The 18,826-nt window shown below is 59.8% G+C and overlaps 1 protein-coding gene across 1 annotated transcript in view; it reads right to left on the reverse strand.

Annotated features, from left to right (window-relative positions):
* The window catches only part of LOC131215730 (titin-like), a 130,227-nt gene that overhangs the window by 59,659 nt on the left and 51,742 nt on the right, over positions 1-18,826 (reverse strand). Inside the window, exons 17-28 of the mRNA XM_058210122.1 lie at positions 17,937-18,031; positions 15,208-16,877; positions 14,909-15,138; positions 13,453-14,835; positions 10,584-13,382; positions 4,674-10,520; positions 4,373-4,607; positions 4,134-4,305; positions 3,880-4,066; positions 2,365-2,695; positions 982-2,302; positions 272-401 (exon numbers count right to left, since the gene is read on the reverse strand). Of these exons, the coding sequence (XP_058066105.1) occupies positions 272-401; positions 982-2,302; positions 2,365-2,695; positions 3,880-4,066; positions 4,134-4,305; positions 4,373-4,607; positions 4,674-10,520; positions 10,584-13,382; positions 13,453-14,835; positions 14,909-15,138; positions 15,208-16,877; positions 17,937-18,031 (14,400 nt within the window). The remainder of the gene's footprint in view (positions 1-271; positions 402-981; positions 2,303-2,364; positions 2,696-3,879; positions 4,067-4,133; positions 4,306-4,372; positions 4,608-4,673; positions 10,521-10,583; positions 13,383-13,452; positions 14,836-14,908; positions 15,139-15,207; positions 16,878-17,936; positions 18,032-18,826) is intronic.

The following is an 18,826-nucleotide window of genomic DNA, read 5'->3' on the forward strand; positions in this document are numbered from 1 at the left end:
CGTTAAGGTGTGTGTGGCGTTAAAGCGGGGTAATTGGGTTTCCTGGCGATAAAAGCTTCGCTAATCTCAACAAACAAACACCACCAAGGCCGGGGGAGGGATTAAGTACGATTGTACGATTCGGATACAGAGAGAGAGAGATAATTGGCGCATGTAATGAGGGGGGCAAGTTTAAGGGTGGCGTTGCAGGTGGTGGTGGTGTTGGCGTGATTATTTACTTCCGATCGGGCTGGCGCCCACCGATCGAGCCGATTCTACTGAGTATTCTTACTTTTGACTATCAGTTTGGCCGACGTCTCAACCTGCCCGCCGGACGTTGTCACCCGGCAGGTGAACAGGCCGGAGTCCTCCTCGTACGTGGTGCCGATCAGCAGGACCGCATTGTTGCCTTCGTTGATCATCTGAAAAAGGAATCGGTAAAAATGATTGCGGTCAGAATGAGAAGAAATCGTATTCCGGTGCCAACAATTTTAATTCCCACGGGGGCCAAATTAGAAGGACCCAACCGTGCGCGCCCGACTCTAAATGCCAGTGGACGGATCTACTAATTTTAACCAGACAAGGCCAATTAAACGAAACGACTAAGAAAACCGCGGGTCGGCGATGGAGGCGCACCACCGAATGGAGACGCCTGGTCAGTGGTGGCCAGCAATTGCATCAGAGTCCTTGTTGGCACCTGTTTCGACAAACAGCGCGGTGTACGGTGCTGGGTATCCAATTAATGGTGCGTGAAAATGTAAACTAAATACGGACACGCCGTGTGATCTTCACAAATGGATGCCACCGACTATGACAACATCATCATTCCGCAGCCAAGATGCCAAGGATGCCACTGGATACCCATCGCCATCGAAACGAACGTTAATTGAGGCATCAACGAGGGGCGCGTGTCCCTGGCAAACCCGAAATAGTTTGCCACTGGCTCGTTGGCACGTCATTTACTAAGCTCTAAGCGAAGGGAAGCTAAGCGGGGCTGCTTACCTGGAAGTCGGGCGACTCCGGAATCAGCAGACCCTCGCGCAACCACTGCACGGTCATTTTGGTCGGCTTGCCAACGATGCTCGTCTTGAACTGTGCCGGTGAACCTTCGTCCACCAGGCAGTCCTTCATTTCGCTCAGCTTCGGCACCGCGTCCGGCATTTCCGGGGCCACCACCTTCAGTGTGGCGGTCGTGTGCACCTCACCACCCGCGTTCGACACAATGCACAGATACTGGCCCTCGTCCTCGGGGAACGCCTCGGTCACGATCAGCGTGAACGCGTCCCGGTCCTTCGCCATCTGGAAGTACTTGGACGGTTTGATCTGCTTGTCGCCCTTGAACCACTGTGCGGTCGGCGTCGGTTTGCCGGTGACACGCGTTCGGAACTCCACCGACTGGCCCTCGGGCACCGTTTTATCCTTGAGCGGTTCGACCAGCGTCGGCGGGCGCTCGGTGCCGGGCGTAGCCGGCTTCTCGATGATCGGCGTCACTGGGGTATCCACGGTGCAGACGGCATCGCACCGGGCCTCGCCGGCACCGTTGATGGCAACGCATTCGTACTTGGCGCTGTCCTCGGCGTACGCCTCGATGATCAGCAGCGTGTAGTTGTTGTCTTCCTCGAGCGTCTTGTACTTGATGTTCGGGGCAATCTTCTGTCCGCCCTTCAGCCAGTACACGTCGAGTGGCTTTGTGCCGGTAACCTTCGCGTCGAACCGTGCCAGCTGGCCGGCCGATACCGTCGTGTCGGTGATGGTGCTCACGAAGCTGGGCGGGATGACGCCACCGCGACCCTGCTGTCGGCGCTGTTCCACCACCAGGTTGGCGCTACACTTGGCCGTGCCGCCCCGGTTCTCGGCGATCACGGCGAACACGGCCGAATCTTCGAGGAACACCTGCCGGATGATCAGCACCGATTTGCTGCCGAACGTGTGGATCTGGAAGTCGGACGAGTTGTGGATCTGGAAGTTCTCCCGGAACCATTTGACCGTCGGCATCGGTTCACCGTCGAACTCGACCTCGAACCGGGCCGGTTCGTTCTCGAACACCCGGCACGGCTGGATCTTCTTGGTGAACACCGGGGGCTTCGTTGGCTGGACCGGACCCTCGACTACACGCTCCTGCGTCGTGCCCTTGTGCTCCATCTCGGTCGTCTCGGTGGCGGTGATCTTGCGGATGATCTCCTTATCGTCGTACACCTCCTTCTGCGTTTGCTTCTGCTGCGACACGTGCACCTCCTTACCCTGGACGGACGTTTCCGTCGGCTCCGGGACCAGCTTCATCCGTGAGGCATCAATTAGCTCAACGTTCTCCTTCGTTTCCTCACTACAAAAAGAAAATCGCGGTTAAACTACCTGCAGGAAGCCAACGTATCCGTGCCAACTTACAGGGTCTGCTCGTAGGCGCTGGCCATGCCCTTGGCGAGCGACTGGCTGACGACCTTCTCGCCCGGGATCGCAAACTGGTGCTTCTCTTCGCGCATCTTCTGCTCCTTGGTCAGCTGCTCCGTCTCCAGCTCGGCCAGCTTGCTGTAGTACTCCTCGCCCTTCTTCTTCTTGACCGTCTTCTGCCACTCGGTTTCACCGTCCTTCTTCACCTTCGCCTTCTGCGTCACCTTGGCGACGCGCTTCTTTTTCGCCTTCTCCTCCTGCAGCGTCATCTCCAGGTCGGTCTCGTTGCGGCCCTTCTGATAGGCGACTAGGTCGTAGTCGTACCATGCTGTTAATCAGATAGATCGAGTGGGAGGCCAGGTTGGAGAAAGGGACACAGTGACACAGAGTGGTACAGAGTGGTACACAGAAGTACGCAGAACCGCGCCGTTCCGTTCCCTTGCACACAGAGCCTACTACTATGTGCTCTGCTGCTGACTAGACGCTTAGACGTGAGAGGTGCTAGAGAGCGTGCATGCGCATGCTTTGATTAATTCCCGAAAAGCCCAGCTCGGGGCCAACAACGCTCAGTTAGGTGGTTAAAATCCTCACGCGGAGGACATTGGTTAGCCGTCACCGGAGACACAGTCGCCCTCAGTCCGATCCTTACCTGGCAGTGTTTAGTCTTAAAACGTGAGGGCGAACAGATGTGAGGGCACCCTACACAAGGTTGGTGTTGGTTAGCAACGCTTCCAGTTAACTTGGATTGATGTCAGTCAATCGGAACACAAGACTTAGAGCACCTGTACAGAGCAGCGTCCACGCACACCCCAAACCAGAACACAAGCAACCGTAGACATTATGGAAGCGGAAAAGTAAGATGGCGGAGTAGCGGAGATAGATAGCAGCAGCGGTCCCCAGCTGTAGTTCCTCGCTGTCCACACGCGTTCTGTTGCTGGATCCACATGCAGCAAGATTCCAACTCCAACCAGGGGATGGCCGTGGGGCGATGGCCGTCGTAGCGTTGGCGCAGCACAGTCTCTCTTACCAGATGGCGCCACTATCTCTAGATTCTAGGAATTCTTTATGGGGAATTCTTTTTGGGGGCAGGATTTCAAGGAAGTTCAAGGTGGTCGTTTTTTGGGTTGTTTGACTCTTTTTGACTCTTGGTTGACTTGGTGGTTGTTTGACTTGAATGTGGTAGTGATGCTGTGCTGGTGCTGTGCTGTTCCTAGTGGGCCTCCCGTTGAAGGCGTGGCGTATGTTGAGACGTGAAGCCCCAGTAAGTGACCCGCTCCCTGCCCGGTTTGGCTGAGTGTTAGTCTGTAGTGAGGTTACGGATTTACGATTCCCATCGCACTCCAGGTGAAGTGGAGAGAGTGCTACTTCACTCTCGAAAGCGACTCAACGACTGTCAGTGAGTGAGTGAGTGAGTGATAGAATATAGAGTGGCAGCAAAAGAGCTGACGCGTGGTGTTGCGCAGAACGCTCGAGAAAAAGGTGTTGACCGCCGTGACCTGACGCTATACTTACGTCTGGGCGAGTTCTTCAGCACGCCACGATAATCATCGCGGCGAGGAGTAATCTTCAGCTCACAGCTAGCGACCGCCTCACCGACCGAGCTGCGCGCAATCACCTCGATCTTGCCGGTATCGTACTGGCGCGTCTTCGGGATGTCGAAGTGGTACATGCCGTCGTACGTCAGCTTGTAGCGTTGACCCTGCCAAAAACATCATCATTAAAGGGTGAAAATTCTTGCCTTTCTATTAAAACTCTGACGGACTCACATTAACCACGGTGTGTCCGTTGATGAGCCACATCACGCGCGGCTTCGGATGTCCCGTGACACGGCAGCAGAACCGAGCCCATTCGCCTTCCTCCACCTCGATCGATTCCGGTCGGCTAACGAACGCCGGTTCCTTCTTCGGTTTCTGCGTCTCGTCGATCACCTCCGGAATGCTAAAACACACACAGAAACACCACCCCGGGTCAGTCGGGATCAGGCGACAATTTCTTCTCGACTTACTTCAAATTCCACAAGGCTTCCATCTCGCGAATCTTTTGGATGCTCTTCATGCCCTTCGGGAGCTGCGAGTCGTAGACAATACCCGGCTTGCCGGTGGTCTTGATGACGGCCCGAGTCTCATCCATACCGTACAGGTTCGTGGCACGGCACAAGTACTCGCCGCTGTCCTCCGGATAAACCCAACCAAAGTTCATCGCCACGTAGCCAAAGTCGTAGATCGGCGTGAAGCGATTCTCTGTCAGGAAAAGAGTGCAGTGTCATTAATGCCATCCCATCTTCCGGTGCAGTTCCCAGTACTTACTGTACGGCAGTGGTTTGCCGTTGTAGAACCACTCGACCTTCATGTCCGGATCGCCGACCGGGGCCAGCTGGCACTCGAACTTGGTGGCCTGCATCTCGACCAGGTTGGTCTGCTCCTTGATCTGAGTGACGAAACGCGGTGGCTGCTTGCGATCCGGATCGAACAGATCGTCCTCGGTGAGGAAGATCTCCTCCGTGTACTTCTTGATCGTAGCCTCCATCTGCATGAGCGTTTCGGACTTTTGCATTCCCTTCGGGATCTGGTTCTGCAGCACGATCGAGGGCAGCTTCTTGCAGGTGATGTGCGCCTTCGTCACGTCCTCACCGTGCTCGTTGAACGCCCGGCACGTGTAATCGCCAGCGTCCTCCGTGTACACCGACAGGATATCGAGCGATACGAAGCCCATATCGTAGATCGTACGGTACCGGTGGCCACTCGGGAGCGGCTTTCCGTTGCGGAACCACTCGACGCGCAGCTTCGGGTCCTCCTTCGGCTCGACGCGGCACTCGAACCGGATCGTTTCGCCTTCATCGATCGTAGCCGACTGGATCTGGGACACGAACTTCGGCGGACCGAACGTACGCTCTTCCTGAGTTGCCAGTGTCACTTTGCCCCGTTCCAGTTCCTTCAGCTTCGACGCGGTCATACCCTCCGGGAGCTGCGAGTCTAGCACGATGCCACCGCGCGAAACCACCGTCACCTTGGCCGTGGTCGAAGCCGTACCCCACTTGTTCGTGGCCCGGCACTCGTACACGCCCGAATCACGCACGTACGCGTAGTCCATGTCGAGGGCAATGAATCCGAAATCGTTCAGCATGTGCACCCGAGACCCGGTGGCGAATGGTTTGCCGTTGTGGAACCAGTCGATCCGCATCGACGAATCACCGACGGGTTCGACGCGACAATCGAAGTGGACCGGGCCACCCTCGGCAATGTCTACGTTATCCTTGATTTCGACCACAAACTTGGGCGGCCGGCCCTCTTCCTCGTCCATCAGCAGCTCCTCGCGCTTGTGAAGTTGTTCCTCCAGCTTCTGGATGCTTTCGGTGCCGGTACGGAAGTTCGATGGTAGCTGCGGCTCCATGATGATGCCCTGGCGGCCGCGCACGGTCAGCTTGCAGGAGACGGTCGCCTCCCCGTGCCGGTTGGTCGCCTTGCACGTGTACAGCCCCGAGTCGCGCTGGTAGCAGCCGGCAATCTCCAGGATCACGAACCCGAAATCGTTGATCGTCTTGATGCGCGATCCGGCCCACAGCGCCTTGCCGTTGTGATACCACTCGACGCGCATGCTCGGGTCGTTGATCGGCGTCAGCCGGCACTCAAAGTGGGCCAGCGAGTTCTCGGTCAGCGTCATGTCCGACGGGGTCGTAATGAACTCGGGCGGCTTGCCGGTGTCGTCGTCCGGCGACCCGAGTCCACCGTGCGGAATGCCTAGCCCTTCCAGCTCGGCAATCCGCTCGATCGTACCCTCCATGCCCTTCGGGAGCTGCGATTCGAGGATGATGCTACGCTTGCCCTGCACCTTCATCGTGGAGGTCGTGACCGCCTGGCCGTAGTCGTTGGTGGCACGGCACGAGTACTCGCCCGAGTCCTCCGGATAGACGGGTGAAATTTCCAAAATGACAAACCCAAAGTCACAGAACGTACGGAACCGGGATCCAGTCTTGAGGGGCTTTCCGTTCCAGAACCATTCCACCTTCAGCTTCGGATCGTCCGTTGGCGTGAGTTTGGCCTCGAAGTGAGCGCTTTCGCCTTCGCGCAGCGAGTCAATGTTCGACAGGGGCACGGTGAAGACCGGTGCCCGGCCACCCTCGACCCGATCGCGTTCGTCACGCGTCCGCACCAGCGAGTCCTCCAGGGTTTGGATCTTCTCGAGGCCACCTTCCATGCCGCGCGGAAGCTGCGAGTCGAGGATGAGGTTCGCCTTCGAGATACACTTCAGCGACGCCTTGGTACTGTCCGAGCCGTACTTGTTCGTGGCCCGGCACTCAAACTCGCCCGAGTTCTCCTCGTAGCAGTACAGGATGTCCAGGATGACGATGCCGAAGTCGTGGAACGTCCGGTACCGGTGTCCGTGCGGAAGTTTCTGCCCGTTCCAGTACCACTCGACCACCAGCTCGGGGTCGTTGATCGGCGTCAGGCGTGCCTCGAAGTGAGCACTCTGTCCCTCCACCAGCTTCGTAACGTCCGCGATCTTCGTCGTGAACCGCGGCGCTTCACCGACCGGCGATCCGGCGGCCGTCTGCTTCGAGCCGGCCTGTGCCTCGAGCTCCCGGATGCGTGCCAGCGAGTCCGGCTGCAGCGACTCCAGGTACACGCCACCCTTGCCGGTGCACCGGAGTGTGGCCCGGGTCGAGTCCTCACCGTACTTGTTCGACGCACGGCACACGTACTCGCCCGAGTCGTGGTTCTGCACGTACGCAATGTCCAACAGCACGTACCCAAAGTCCGACACCGGCTTGATGCGGTTCGAGTGGCGCATCGGCTTGCCATTGTGGAACCACTCGACCTTCAGGTCCGGATCGGTGACCGGGATGAGCGTGCACTCGAAGTGCGCCGACTGCCCATCCTTCAGGCCCTCCAGGTTCTGGATGTGCGTCGTGAAGCGAGGCTTCTGGCCCGTCGGCTTCTCCACGCACTCCAGCTGAACGCTGATCTCCGCCGTGCCCCACTTGTTGGTTGCGCGGCACGTGTAGCTACCCGAGTCCTCGATCTTGGTACCGAGGATCTCCAGCACGACCATGCCGAACGCGTACACCGTTCGCACGCGGTGGCTCGCGTCCAACTGCTTGCCGTTGTAGAACCACTCGATCGCCATCGACTGATCGCCGGTTGGGATGAGTGTGGCGTCGAAGTGCGCAATCTCACCCTCGCCGATGTTGGTGATCGCGATGAACTCGGACGTGAAACGGGGCGCGTGGCCCGCGTCCGCCTCCGGTTGACCGGCACCCGGACGACGCAGCGAGTCCTCCAGATCCTGGATCTTTCCGAGGCCCTCGGTACCCTTCGGGTGTTGCGTGCGCTCGATCAGGCCTTCCTTCGAGGCGCAGTACACCGTGGACGAGGTGAACGCCTCGCCGGCCGCGTTGTACGCCTTGCACGTGTAGATGCCCTGGTCGCGATCGTACACCTCGGACAGGTCGAGCGTCACGAAACCGAAGTCGCTCGTCATCCGGAAGCGTGATCCGTGCTGGAGCACCTTTCCGTTGAAGTACCACTCGATGCGCAGGTTCGGATCGTCCTTCGGTTCGACCGTGCCCTCCAGGTGCAGTGATTCGGCCTCCGTCAGCCGGAACTCCGACTGCAGCTGGACGATCCACTGGGGCTTCGGGTAGGTGGTGTCGGGCGCGCCATCGTCCCGACGATGCCGGTTGGCGAGGGCCGCCTCCGTGTCCTGGACGGCTTCGAGACCGGCTGCCCCCTGCGGGTGCTGTGTGTCAAGGAACATCGTCTTCGTTCCGGTGCACCGCAGCGAGCCGGAGGTGGACGCCGAACCCTTCGCGTTTGTCGCCTTGCACGTGTAGATACCGGAGTCTTCGGCGTACGCGCCGGAAATGTCCAGTGCCACGAACCCGAAATCGTACGTCGTCTTGAAGCGCGATCCAGTCGGGAGCGGCTTCCCGTTGGCGTACCACTCGATCTGCATCGTCGGATCCTTTGACGGCTGGACGTTACACTCGAAGCGGGCGTTCTCGCCTTCCTTGATCTCCACGTTGTTCAGGTGGCTAATGAAGACGGGCGACTCGAACTGGGCTTCCGGGACGTCGCGCAGGTTCACGCGCGGTGCCTCCAGGTCGTGGATCTTTTGCACGGACGATGGGTGCAGCGTGTCGCCGAGCAGCCAGTGGCTGGCGTCGATCTTGAGCGTAGCGGTCGAAACGGCTTCGCCGAGCTGGTTCGTGGCCCGGCACGTGTAGATGGCCGAATCGTCCGCCCGCAGCCCGTTGATCGAGAGCGTGACGAGCCCGAAATCGAACGTGCTGCGGATTCGGGCGCCGGTCGTGATGGCGATACCATTCTTGAACCACTCGATGCGCAGGTTCGGATCGGCCCGCGGTTCGACCTGGGCTTCCAGGTAGACGTGCTGGCCTTCCTGCAGCTTGTCGTGGCTCTCGAGGTGCGTCGTGAAGACCGGGGCCTGCTGGGGTGTCGTGTCGACGAACATGTCCGGTACCCGGTTCATGGCGGCTTCCTTCAGCTGGATCTTCTCCCAGGCTTCCGGCAGTAGCGGTTCACCCGCAATCGAGGCCTTCGACTTGACCTTCATCGTGGTGGACGAGACCGCCTCACCGGCCCGGTTGATCGCCTTGCACATGTACACGCCCGAGTCTTCGGCCACGGCCGAGTTGATGTCGAGCGTGACGAACCCAAAGTCGTTCGTCGTCCGGAACCGGGAGCCCATCTTCAGCTCAACCCCGTTCACGTACCACTCGTACCGCATGCTGGCGTCCCCGACCGGCACAACGCGTGCCTCGAAGTGCGCATGCTGGCCTTCCCACAGTTCCGACGGACCGCTCAACAGCTGCGTAAAGATCGGCTTCTCGAACGCCGCCTCCGCCTCGTCGGGGCGCGCCTGGTGCGGTTGCTCGAGCGCAATGATCTTTCTCATGCCCTCCGGGTGCTGCGTGTCCAGTTGGATGCTGGCCTTCGTGCGGACGCGCATCGAAGCGGTCGTAACGGCCTCCCCGAGCGGATTGATCGCCCGGCACATGTACACACCTTCGTCTTCCTCGCGCACGTGCTGCAGGTCCATCGAGACGAACCCAAAGTCGTGTTGCTTCGCGATACGCGAGCTATCCTCGAGTGGCTTCTCGTTGCGGTACCACTCGACCTTCAGATTCGGATCGCCCACCGGAATCAGCCGGCACTCGAAGTGTGCCGTCTGACCCTCGGCAACGAAATCGATATTCTGCAGGGGCTGCGTGAACACGGGACGCTGGCGCGTGACCGCATCCTGGATTTCTGGGCGTCGGAATGGACCGGCCCCTTCCAGCTGCTTGATCTTGTCCAGACCCTCCGGGTGTTGCGTTTCGGAGATGATCGCTCCCTTCGCCGTCACCTGCATCTTGATCGACGACTTGCACTGGCCCTTTGCGTTGATCGCCTTCACCGTGTACTCGCCGGCATCTTCCGCCACGGCGTGCTGGATGTCGAGCGCCACGTACCCAAAGTCGAACGTGATGTGGAACCGGGACGCCGACTGTAGCGGTTTGCCGTTGTGATAGAACTCGATGCGCAGGTTTGGATCGTGAATCGGTTCGACCTGCGCCTCAAAGTGGGCCGTCTGGCCCTCAGCGATCTCGGTCGTTCCGCGCAGTTCCGTCACGAAGCGCGGCGCCGTCACTTCCGGTTCGTCAAGCTCCAGGCGCGACGGCCGCACGTGGGCCTCCAGTTTCTGGATCTTCTCCAGCCCGTCCGGGTGCTGCGAGTCGAAGATAATGTTCCGCTTGTTCGTAACGCGGATGTTGCACGTGCTGACCGCTTCGCCGACCTGGTTGGTCGCTTTGCACATGTACGTGCCCGAGTCCTCCCCGTACACGTACAGGATGTCCAGGGCGACGTAGCCGAAATCGTGCGTCGTGCGGAACCGGTGCCCGGCGCGGATTGCCTTGCCGTTGATGAACCACTCGATACGCAGGTTCGGATCGTTGATCGGTTCCACGCGGCACTCGAGGTGGGCGTAGTCGCCCTCCTTCAGGCTCTCCAGGCTGGTCAGTGGGGTCAGGAAGACCGGCTTCTGCTTGGCCGGTTCGACTTCCTGCGTCTGTGGTTTCTGGTAGCTCTCCAGCTCCTTGATCTTCTGCAGTCGCTGCTCATCAAGTGTCTCCAAGTATAACCCAGCATTTGCTACAAAGATGGGAGCGGAGTATTAGACCCAATCGGAGGGCGGGAGTACCACCTGTGACTTACCTGTGACTTTAACAGCGCACGTCGTGACAGCCTCTCCGATAGCATTCTTGGCCTTACACATGTAAGTGCCCGTGTCCTCAGCGTGTGCATACAGGATGTCGAGAGCTACGAAACCAAAGTCGTACGTCGTCTTGAACCGGTGGCCCTGCTGAATCGGCCGCCCGTTGCAGTACCACTCGACCTTCATCGTCGGATCGTTGACCGGCGTCAGGGTCGCCTCCAGGTGCACCGGAAGCCCCTCGGTTACGCACGCGTTCTTGAGTGGCCGCCCAAACGCGGGCTTCTCAGCCACGTACGTCTCATCGTCACCCTTGCGGCCGTACCGGGCGTCACACTCAAGGTACTGGATTTTCTCCAGGGCCCCCTCATGCTGCGTTTCCCGCACGATGCCGGCCTTCGGGGCGACCGTTAGCGCGATCGACGACGTTTCCCGGCCCAGGTGGTTCGTTGCGCGGCACGTGTACTCGCCCGAGTCCTCCGCGTACACCGTCAGTACGTCGAGAGCGGCAAACCCAAAGTCGTACGTCGTCCGGAAGCGATGGCCCGTTGTGAGCGGTTGCCCGTTGTGGAACCATTCGACTCGCAGGCTCGGATCGGGGTATGGCTCAATCCGGCACTCGTAGTGAGCGGACTGACCCTCGACCAAACTGGTCGGACCGTGCAGCTTGGTGGTGAAGCGTGGCGGTTGCGTAACGGCCACTTCTTCCTCCTCGCGCCTCTGGAACCGGACCGAGTCCTCGAGCTGGTGAATCTTCTCCAGGGCGCTCTCGTTCTGCGTTTCCAGATCGAGCGACGCCTTCGACTGGACCATCAGCTTGGCGGAGGTCACGGCCTGGCCGAGATCGTTCGTCGCCCGGCACGTGTACGTGCCCGAGTCCTCCGGGTTCACGTACTTCATGTTGAGCGCCACGTACCCGAAGTCATGCATCGTCGTGATCCGGTTCGACGCTTCGATCGGCACGCCGTTCCGGAGCCACTCGACACGCATCTTCGCATCGCCGACCGGAACCAGGCGAGCCTCGAAGTGAACCGCCTGGCCCTCGGCCACCTTCACGTCCTTCACCGGCAGCGTAAAGACGGGCGCCTGCGTGACGACTTCGTCCACCTCCGTTTCGCGGTGATAGCGCGAGCTGTCCTCCAGGTAGCGCAGACTGGTCAGTGCGTGCTCGTGCTGCGACTCAGAGTAGATGTTCTTGCGCGTGTGCACCATGCAGGTGGCCGATGTGACCGCTTCGCCGAGCGCGTTCACCGCCCGGCACGTGTACGTGCCGGAATCGTCCGCCAGGCAGCCCATAATGTCGAGCGCCACGAACCCGAAGTTGTTCGTCTCCGTAAACCGGGACCCGGTCTTGACCGGTGCCTCGTTGTGGTACCATTCGACCCGGAGCGTCGGGTCCGACACCGGAATCAACCGGCACTCGAAGTGGGCCCGCTGACCCTCCTTGATTTCGATGTGCTTCAGCGAGGTGGTAAACGTGGGCGCCTGGGTCGTCATCTCGTCCAGATACTCCGATCGCTGGGCGCGCGTCTTCTCCTCCAGATACTGGATCTGCTCGAGTCCCATCTCGTTCTGCGTGCTGGTCAGGATCTGCTGCGAACCGCGGCACGATAGCTGCACCGCAATCTCATCCACACCGACCAGGTTGACCGCGCGACACATGTAGGTGCCAGTGTCCTCGGCGATCAAATCCACAATGTCCAGCGCGACGTACCCAAAGTCGTGGATCGGGCGGAACCGATGACCGACGGTGATCGGCATACCGTTCTTGTACCACTCGACCTTCAGGTTCGGATCGGTGACCGGTTCCAGCTTGCACTCGAAGTGTGCGTGGCCACCCTCGGCCGCCCGCTCAATGTTCTTCGGTTTCGTCAGGAAGCGCGGCTTCACGTTAACGATCTCGTCCACGTACTCGGTCTTGCGGTACCGCGCAATGTCCTCCAGGTATTGGAGCTTCTCCAGTCCCGCCGGGTACTGCGTCTCCAGGATCAGATCCTTCTTGGCCATGATGCGCACCGAGCAGGAGTTGACCGCTTCGCCGAGCGAGTTGCGCGCCTGGCACGTGTAAACACCCGAGTCGGCCGCGTACACACCTAGCAGATCGAGCGCCACGTAATCGAACTCGTACGCCGGCCGGAACCGGTGCCCGATCTTGACCGGCAGCCCGTTCACGAACCACTCGACACGCATCGACGGATCACCGACCGGTTGCAGGCGACACTCCAGGTGAATATTGGTGCCCTCGAACGTTTCGATGTTGTGTAGCGAGCGAGCAAACTGGGGTGCCGACATTACGGTAATGTCCTCGAGCACATCCCGTCGCATGCGGGACGCATCCTCCAGGTACTGCATCTGCTCGACGCTCATTTCGCTCTGCGCTTCGGTGATCACATCGGAACGCGTGATCACGCGGACACAAGCGGACGTGTGGGCCGATCCGAGCTGATTCGTCGCCCGGACCGTGTACTCGCCCGAGTCCAGTGCCGTCGAGTGAAGGATGTCCAGCGCTACGAACCCAAAATCGTAGTACGTCTTGAAGCGTGACCCGACCGTAATCGGGCGCCCGTTCTGGTACCACTCGACGCGCATCGTCGGATCGCCCAGCGGTTCCAGTTTACACTCCAGATGGATGTTACGTCCTTCGCCGACCGGTTGCGGATCGGACAGGGGCTGCGTGAAGATCGGTTTCGATTTGCACAGCTCCTCGATCTGGTACTGCGGTTCCACGAACTGCTTCTCGGCTTGCTGCTGCGAGCGCTCCACCACGTGGTGCATGCTGGTCGTATCGATCGCGGCGCGTGCTATAGAGTGAGAGAGAGAGAGAGGGGTGGTTAGGATCCATCGATCGATCGCATCCCGTGGGGGACTTACTTTCGACAACCATCGTCGCTTCAACCTGCGCCTGTCCCGCGCTGTTCATAGCGACCAGCGTGTAGGTGCCAGAGTCCTCGGCGCGGACATCCAGAATGTCGAGCGCAACGTACCCAAAGTCGTGGTACGTCTGGATCCGGTTGGCGCTCATCAGCGGGCGCCCGTTGTGGTACCATTCGACGCGCATCGTCAGATCGGACTGGGGTTCCAACCGAGCCTCAAAGTGGGCACGCTGACCCTCGACGATCCGTGTCGTACCCTTGAGTGGCCCCAGGAAACGCGGTTCCGGCTGCACGATGACCTGCTGCTCTACCTCCTGCTGCTGGGTACGTGTGTAGCGCGACGCATCCTCCAGGTACTGGATCTTCTCCATGCCCATGTGGCTCGTCTGCGAGTCGACGATGATGTCCTGACGCGTCACGACCGTCAACCGCGCGGTGACGTGTGCCTCGCCGAGCGAATTGTACGCCCGGCACGTGTACTGACCGACGTCATGCACGGTGACCTGCTTGATCGTGAGCGCCACGTACCCAAAGTTACAGAACGACGTGATGCGCGAGCTCGCCTCCACCGGGTGTCCATCCTTGAGCCACTCCACCCGCAGCGTCGCATCGCCGACCGGCTCGAGACGGGCTTCGAAGTGCGCGAAGCCTCCCTCGCGCACATTCAGCTGATCCGAGATCGGGCTCTTAAACTCTGGCCGCTGCGTGCTCTCGGGCGTTTCCTCGTAGAACTTCATGTTCTGGTACTTCTGGTACTGCTCCAGCTCTTCGATCTTCTGGATGTAGTTACGCTGCTCCGAGATGCCCAGATCACCGGTAACGGGCGCCTTGCTGACCACGCTGATCTTCGACGTGCTGATCGCCTCTCCGATGCGGTTCACCGCGCGCACCGTGTACGTCCCGGCGTCCTCAGCCCGCAGGTGCATAATGTTTAGCGAAACGTAGCCAAAGTTGAAGATCGCCGTAATGCGCGAGCTGGCCGTGATCGGCCGACCGTCCTTGTACCACTCGACGCGCATCGTCGGATCGCTGACCGGTGTGATCTGCGCCTCGAAGTGCGCATTCCGGCCCTCCTCCAGCTCGCCCAGGTCCTGTAGGGGGCGCGTGAAAGCGGGCCGCTGGTTCACCACCTCCTCGATGCTCTCCGTCCGCACGTACTTCGAGTAGTCCTCCAGGTGCTGGAGCTGATCGAGCGTCGACTGCTGGTGCTGCGACTGCTGCTCGATCGGTGGCCTCGGCTGCACGCTCAACAGGGCCCGCGATTCGGCCACCCCGGTCGCACTGGACAGTCGGCACAGGTACTCGCCACTGTCCTCCATCACGATCGTCAGCAGATCCAGTGCTACGAACCCGAACTGGAACGTTGTGTTCGCCCGGGAACCTAAAATGGGAGAGGATCACACCGTTTTAATCGTCCAAACGTCGATTGGACCAAAGGCCCAAGGGTGACTTACTGGCTTGGATCAGGTTGCCGTTCAGGAACCACTGCACACGCATCGTTGGATCCGAGACCGGTTCAATGCGCGCCTCGAAGTGAACCTTCCCGCCCTCGACCTGAGCAACGTCCCCAAGCGGGACGATGAACTTCGGCGGCGGGTACGTCCGTTCCTCCTCCTTCGGGGGCAGATGCGGAGCGGCCCGCTCCACGTGCCGCAGAAAGATGATCTCCGGTTCAGGAGCGGCTCTAAAAACGATGGGTAAATCGGTAAGTTCTACAGGTAGTGCTCACTCTCTCAGGACCCCAATCACTTACTCCGGCTGGATGACCTTGGTCGGGCGTGGCAAATTAAGACGCTTCTGCTCCGGCGCCGGTCCCTTCGGCGTTTCGACAAACAGCCGAGCCCGGGTCGCGGTGGTGCCGGCCACGTTCTGAGCCGTGCACTGGTACCACGCGGCATCGGTGGCCCGTGCCCGCGCGATATCGACCGTGGTCGATCCACTATTGTCGCTAAAGATCTGCACATCCGGCCCAGGGACGAGCGGGATGCCATCCTTCTGCCAGGTGATGCGTGGCAGCGGCGTTCCGATGGCACGCGCAAACAGCTGCACCGGTTCACCCTCCTTCACGTTAACGGTCGTGAAGCGTTCGACGAACTTCGGTGCCACGATCTGTTCCCGCTCGCAGACGACCAGCTTCGCTTGGGCGGCCACTTCACCCGTCTTGTTGCGGGCCACGCACGTCACCACGCCGTGATCGTACCGACCGGTGGCGGTGATCATCAGCGAATGGTTGCCGGACTCGTTCACCAGCACCTTGTGGGTTGCGTCGTCCGTCACCAGATTGCCGTTGATGTACCAGGCAACCTCCGGATACGGACGGCCCGTCACACGGCAATCGAACCGCACTAGCTTCCCCTCGGTCGTTTCCGCGTCCTGGATGAGCGTCACGAACGATGGCCCCAGGGCTTTGGTTGCCTCGGTCGAGCTTTCGATGTACTGCTGCTGCTGCTGCTGCTGCTGCTGTTGGTGGTGCTGCTCCGATCGTTCGAACTGCGTCACCACGTGTTGCTGCTCGGCCGCGACAACCGGTTCGATCGCCAAGATGGCCGACGATACCTGGCAACCCTGTGGGTTCTCCGCCAGCAGGGTGTAGTGGCCGGAGTCGCGGGCCGTTGCGTTCCGAACGCGCAGAGTCGCCTGCTGGTTCGCGTAGCTCACCTCGTACCGGTCGGCCGACGGGATTATCCGCTGGCCGTCCTTAAACCACGAAAGCCGCGGCCGTGGGTTAGCGACCACACTCGTACTGAACACCGCATCCGACCCTTCGGCCAACTTCGAGTTGCGGGGCTTCTGGCCGATCTGCGGTGCCGCGGCCGGACCAAGCGCCGGGTCCGGCACGCTGACCAGCACGGCATCGGTTTCACCCTGGTACCGGCGCGTGATCGACTCCCGGTACGAGGACTCGCGCAGCAACCGATACTCGAACGTGTCCACCTTGAACTCCTCCTCGGTGTGCGAGTACCCATTCGTGTACTGCTGCTGCTGCTTGACCACGGTCTGGCGCTGCTCTCGGCGCTGGACCTGCTGCTGCTGCTGCTGCTGGAAGTGCGGCGTTGGCATGCCCTCGGGCTGGATGAACACCGAGCAGATCGCCTCGCCGACCGCGTTCCGCGCCTTGCACGTGTACTCGCCCTCGTCGCCCGGTCCGATCTGGTTGATCATCAGCGAGACGGCGCCGGTGGCCGGGTTGTACGCCAGCCGGTGCTTCGTGGAGTCGAGAAGGGGTGCGCCTTTCCGAGTCCACGAAACCTCCGGCCGCGGATTGCCCTTAAGCCGGCCCTCGAACAGTGCGTTGCCGCCCTGCGCGAAGCGCGAGTTCTTGAAGATCTGCTCAAACACCGGCGGCGAGTAGTCACCGGCGGTGACGGGCGTGACGGGCGCGACGACCGTTGGGGCAGGGGTCACCGGTACACCGTAGACGGGCTGCGGTTGCTGCACCGGATGCTGCTGCAGCTGCTGCAGCTGCAGCGGCTGCAGCTGCTGCTGCTGTTGCACTGCAAGAGAGAGAGAAGGGAAGGCACGTTAATTCGAGTGTTTACATCGCCCGGTGCACTATTTTAAGAGCCCGGCGCAGGTACGGTGCAGGTGTGCCGGGCCTCGGCCGAGTGATAACGGCTTCTAATGGTAAAGTTTGTGGGTCAAGGTCAACCACCCAAACTACAGCGCTTCCTGAGGTCCTCCACTTCAGCATGCTCAGGCCGGAGCCGGATCTTGCATCAGACGCAGATGTTCTGGCCGAATCCGTGTCAGATCCGCGATAGTAGCGCGGTGTGATGTAATTTTAGGTCGCTTTATGGCGACGACGACAGGACATGCGCTTCATCTGCGAACAGTTGCGACACGCAAACTTACGCAACGAGCGCGCCCTGCGGAGATCATATATTTTCTGGGGGTTATTTTTAACCCGCCGATCACCACCGCGCGCGAACGAGGGACATTGAACGGCTGGCCACCGACTCCCCAATCCGCGGTCCCACCGCGTTTGTTTTATGTGCGGGACAAGTAATAGGACTCACTTCCGTTGGCTCCTTGATCAGGCACACCTCAGAATCGAATAATAATTAGTGTCAAATTCTTCCCAATCTGGTCGCAGAGATTCGGACTCGAGACGGAAGTATTGGTAAACTGTAGAGCGAATGGGGAAAATCAGCCCAAACCTTGTGACGTCATTCGAGATGTTCCTGACACTTCCACTACGAAACGATGCGCACTATAGCTACCTTGGGGTCCTAATGATCCGTAAAGTTGTGTAAACTGAACCCAGCCGCCACGCGCATTCTCGAATCCGTAATTTTCGAAATCTAGTACTGGAGATGTCAGATCCTCCAGGGAACTTTGCGAAACTTGGGAGCGGCTAGAGACCGCATCCGCACCGATCCACTGTTAACGACCGATTAGCGTCGGTCGCTGGAGTCAGACACCGTCGCCGCCACCAGCCGGATTGCGTGTGCACGGGATGCACCAGCCAGCCGGGCAGCTTACGGGACTGCGCTCGGGCTGCGCACTGCAGCGTAACTTCCCGCAGATCTTGAAGCGCACCAGCGATTTTCTGAGCGCTGGGCTCGCGTGGCCACCAACTGTGGGTTGCAGGTTGTTTGTTTTTTAGACTCTCAGAGCTGAGCCGTTTCAACTGACCGCGTGTGGCTCGAGAAGGGAAGTTTGACTCGCTCTACGCAAAAACGGCTGATCGGTGGCATGGAAAGATATGGAGTCGATGCGCACTCGTGCGCGCGTGCCACACGTCACTCGGCGTCGCTTGAAACGCGGGAGTCCAGAACGGGAATGGCAGCAGCACTCTGGGATCGGGACCAAAAACCGCGATTCAGACCTCTAGTATTGACAGCACGTGTATCAACCTTGCTGCGAGGTTGCTAGAGGCGCAGGTACACCGAAAGTTCGTTCACACTCGCTTGGCTAACTTAACCAAATAGTAATGTGCATAACTTTAGTTAGCCTCCAGCGATCGCATTCGGTGTGGATGATCGATTAATTGTAAACCACGGACACGGAGTGATAAATTATCAACCCCCCGGAGCCGAAGCAGGAGCCCCAGCCCCGGGCAGGGTCTATTACAAAATCCGTTTTCATTTTCATTTCACGCCTCGGCGCGCCATCGCGGGCTGTGAGATTAGTGGCCACCGGAGCGTCCTGCGGTGGGTACTGCTCCTCTTGTGGTCAGTGCGGAAGGTAAAAACGGATCGCCTCTCGATCGGTGGCTTTCGCTTCCGAACGGTTTCCGCCGGTTTCCGTAAACATGTGCGCGGGCGCGCAGGGGTTAGGTCTTCACCGGACGTCACCGCAAAACCGCGGGCCTCCGAGGGCCTTTCACTCGCGGAGCTCCATTAAGTGCGTTAGGTTGGTGCATTAATTTC

Source organism: Anopheles bellator, chromosome 1, assembly GCF_943735745.2.
Source record: "Anopheles bellator chromosome 1, idAnoBellAS_SP24_06.2, whole genome shotgun sequence".
Classification (NCBI taxonomy): domain Eukaryota; kingdom Metazoa; phylum Arthropoda; class Insecta; order Diptera; family Culicidae; genus Anopheles; species Anopheles bellator.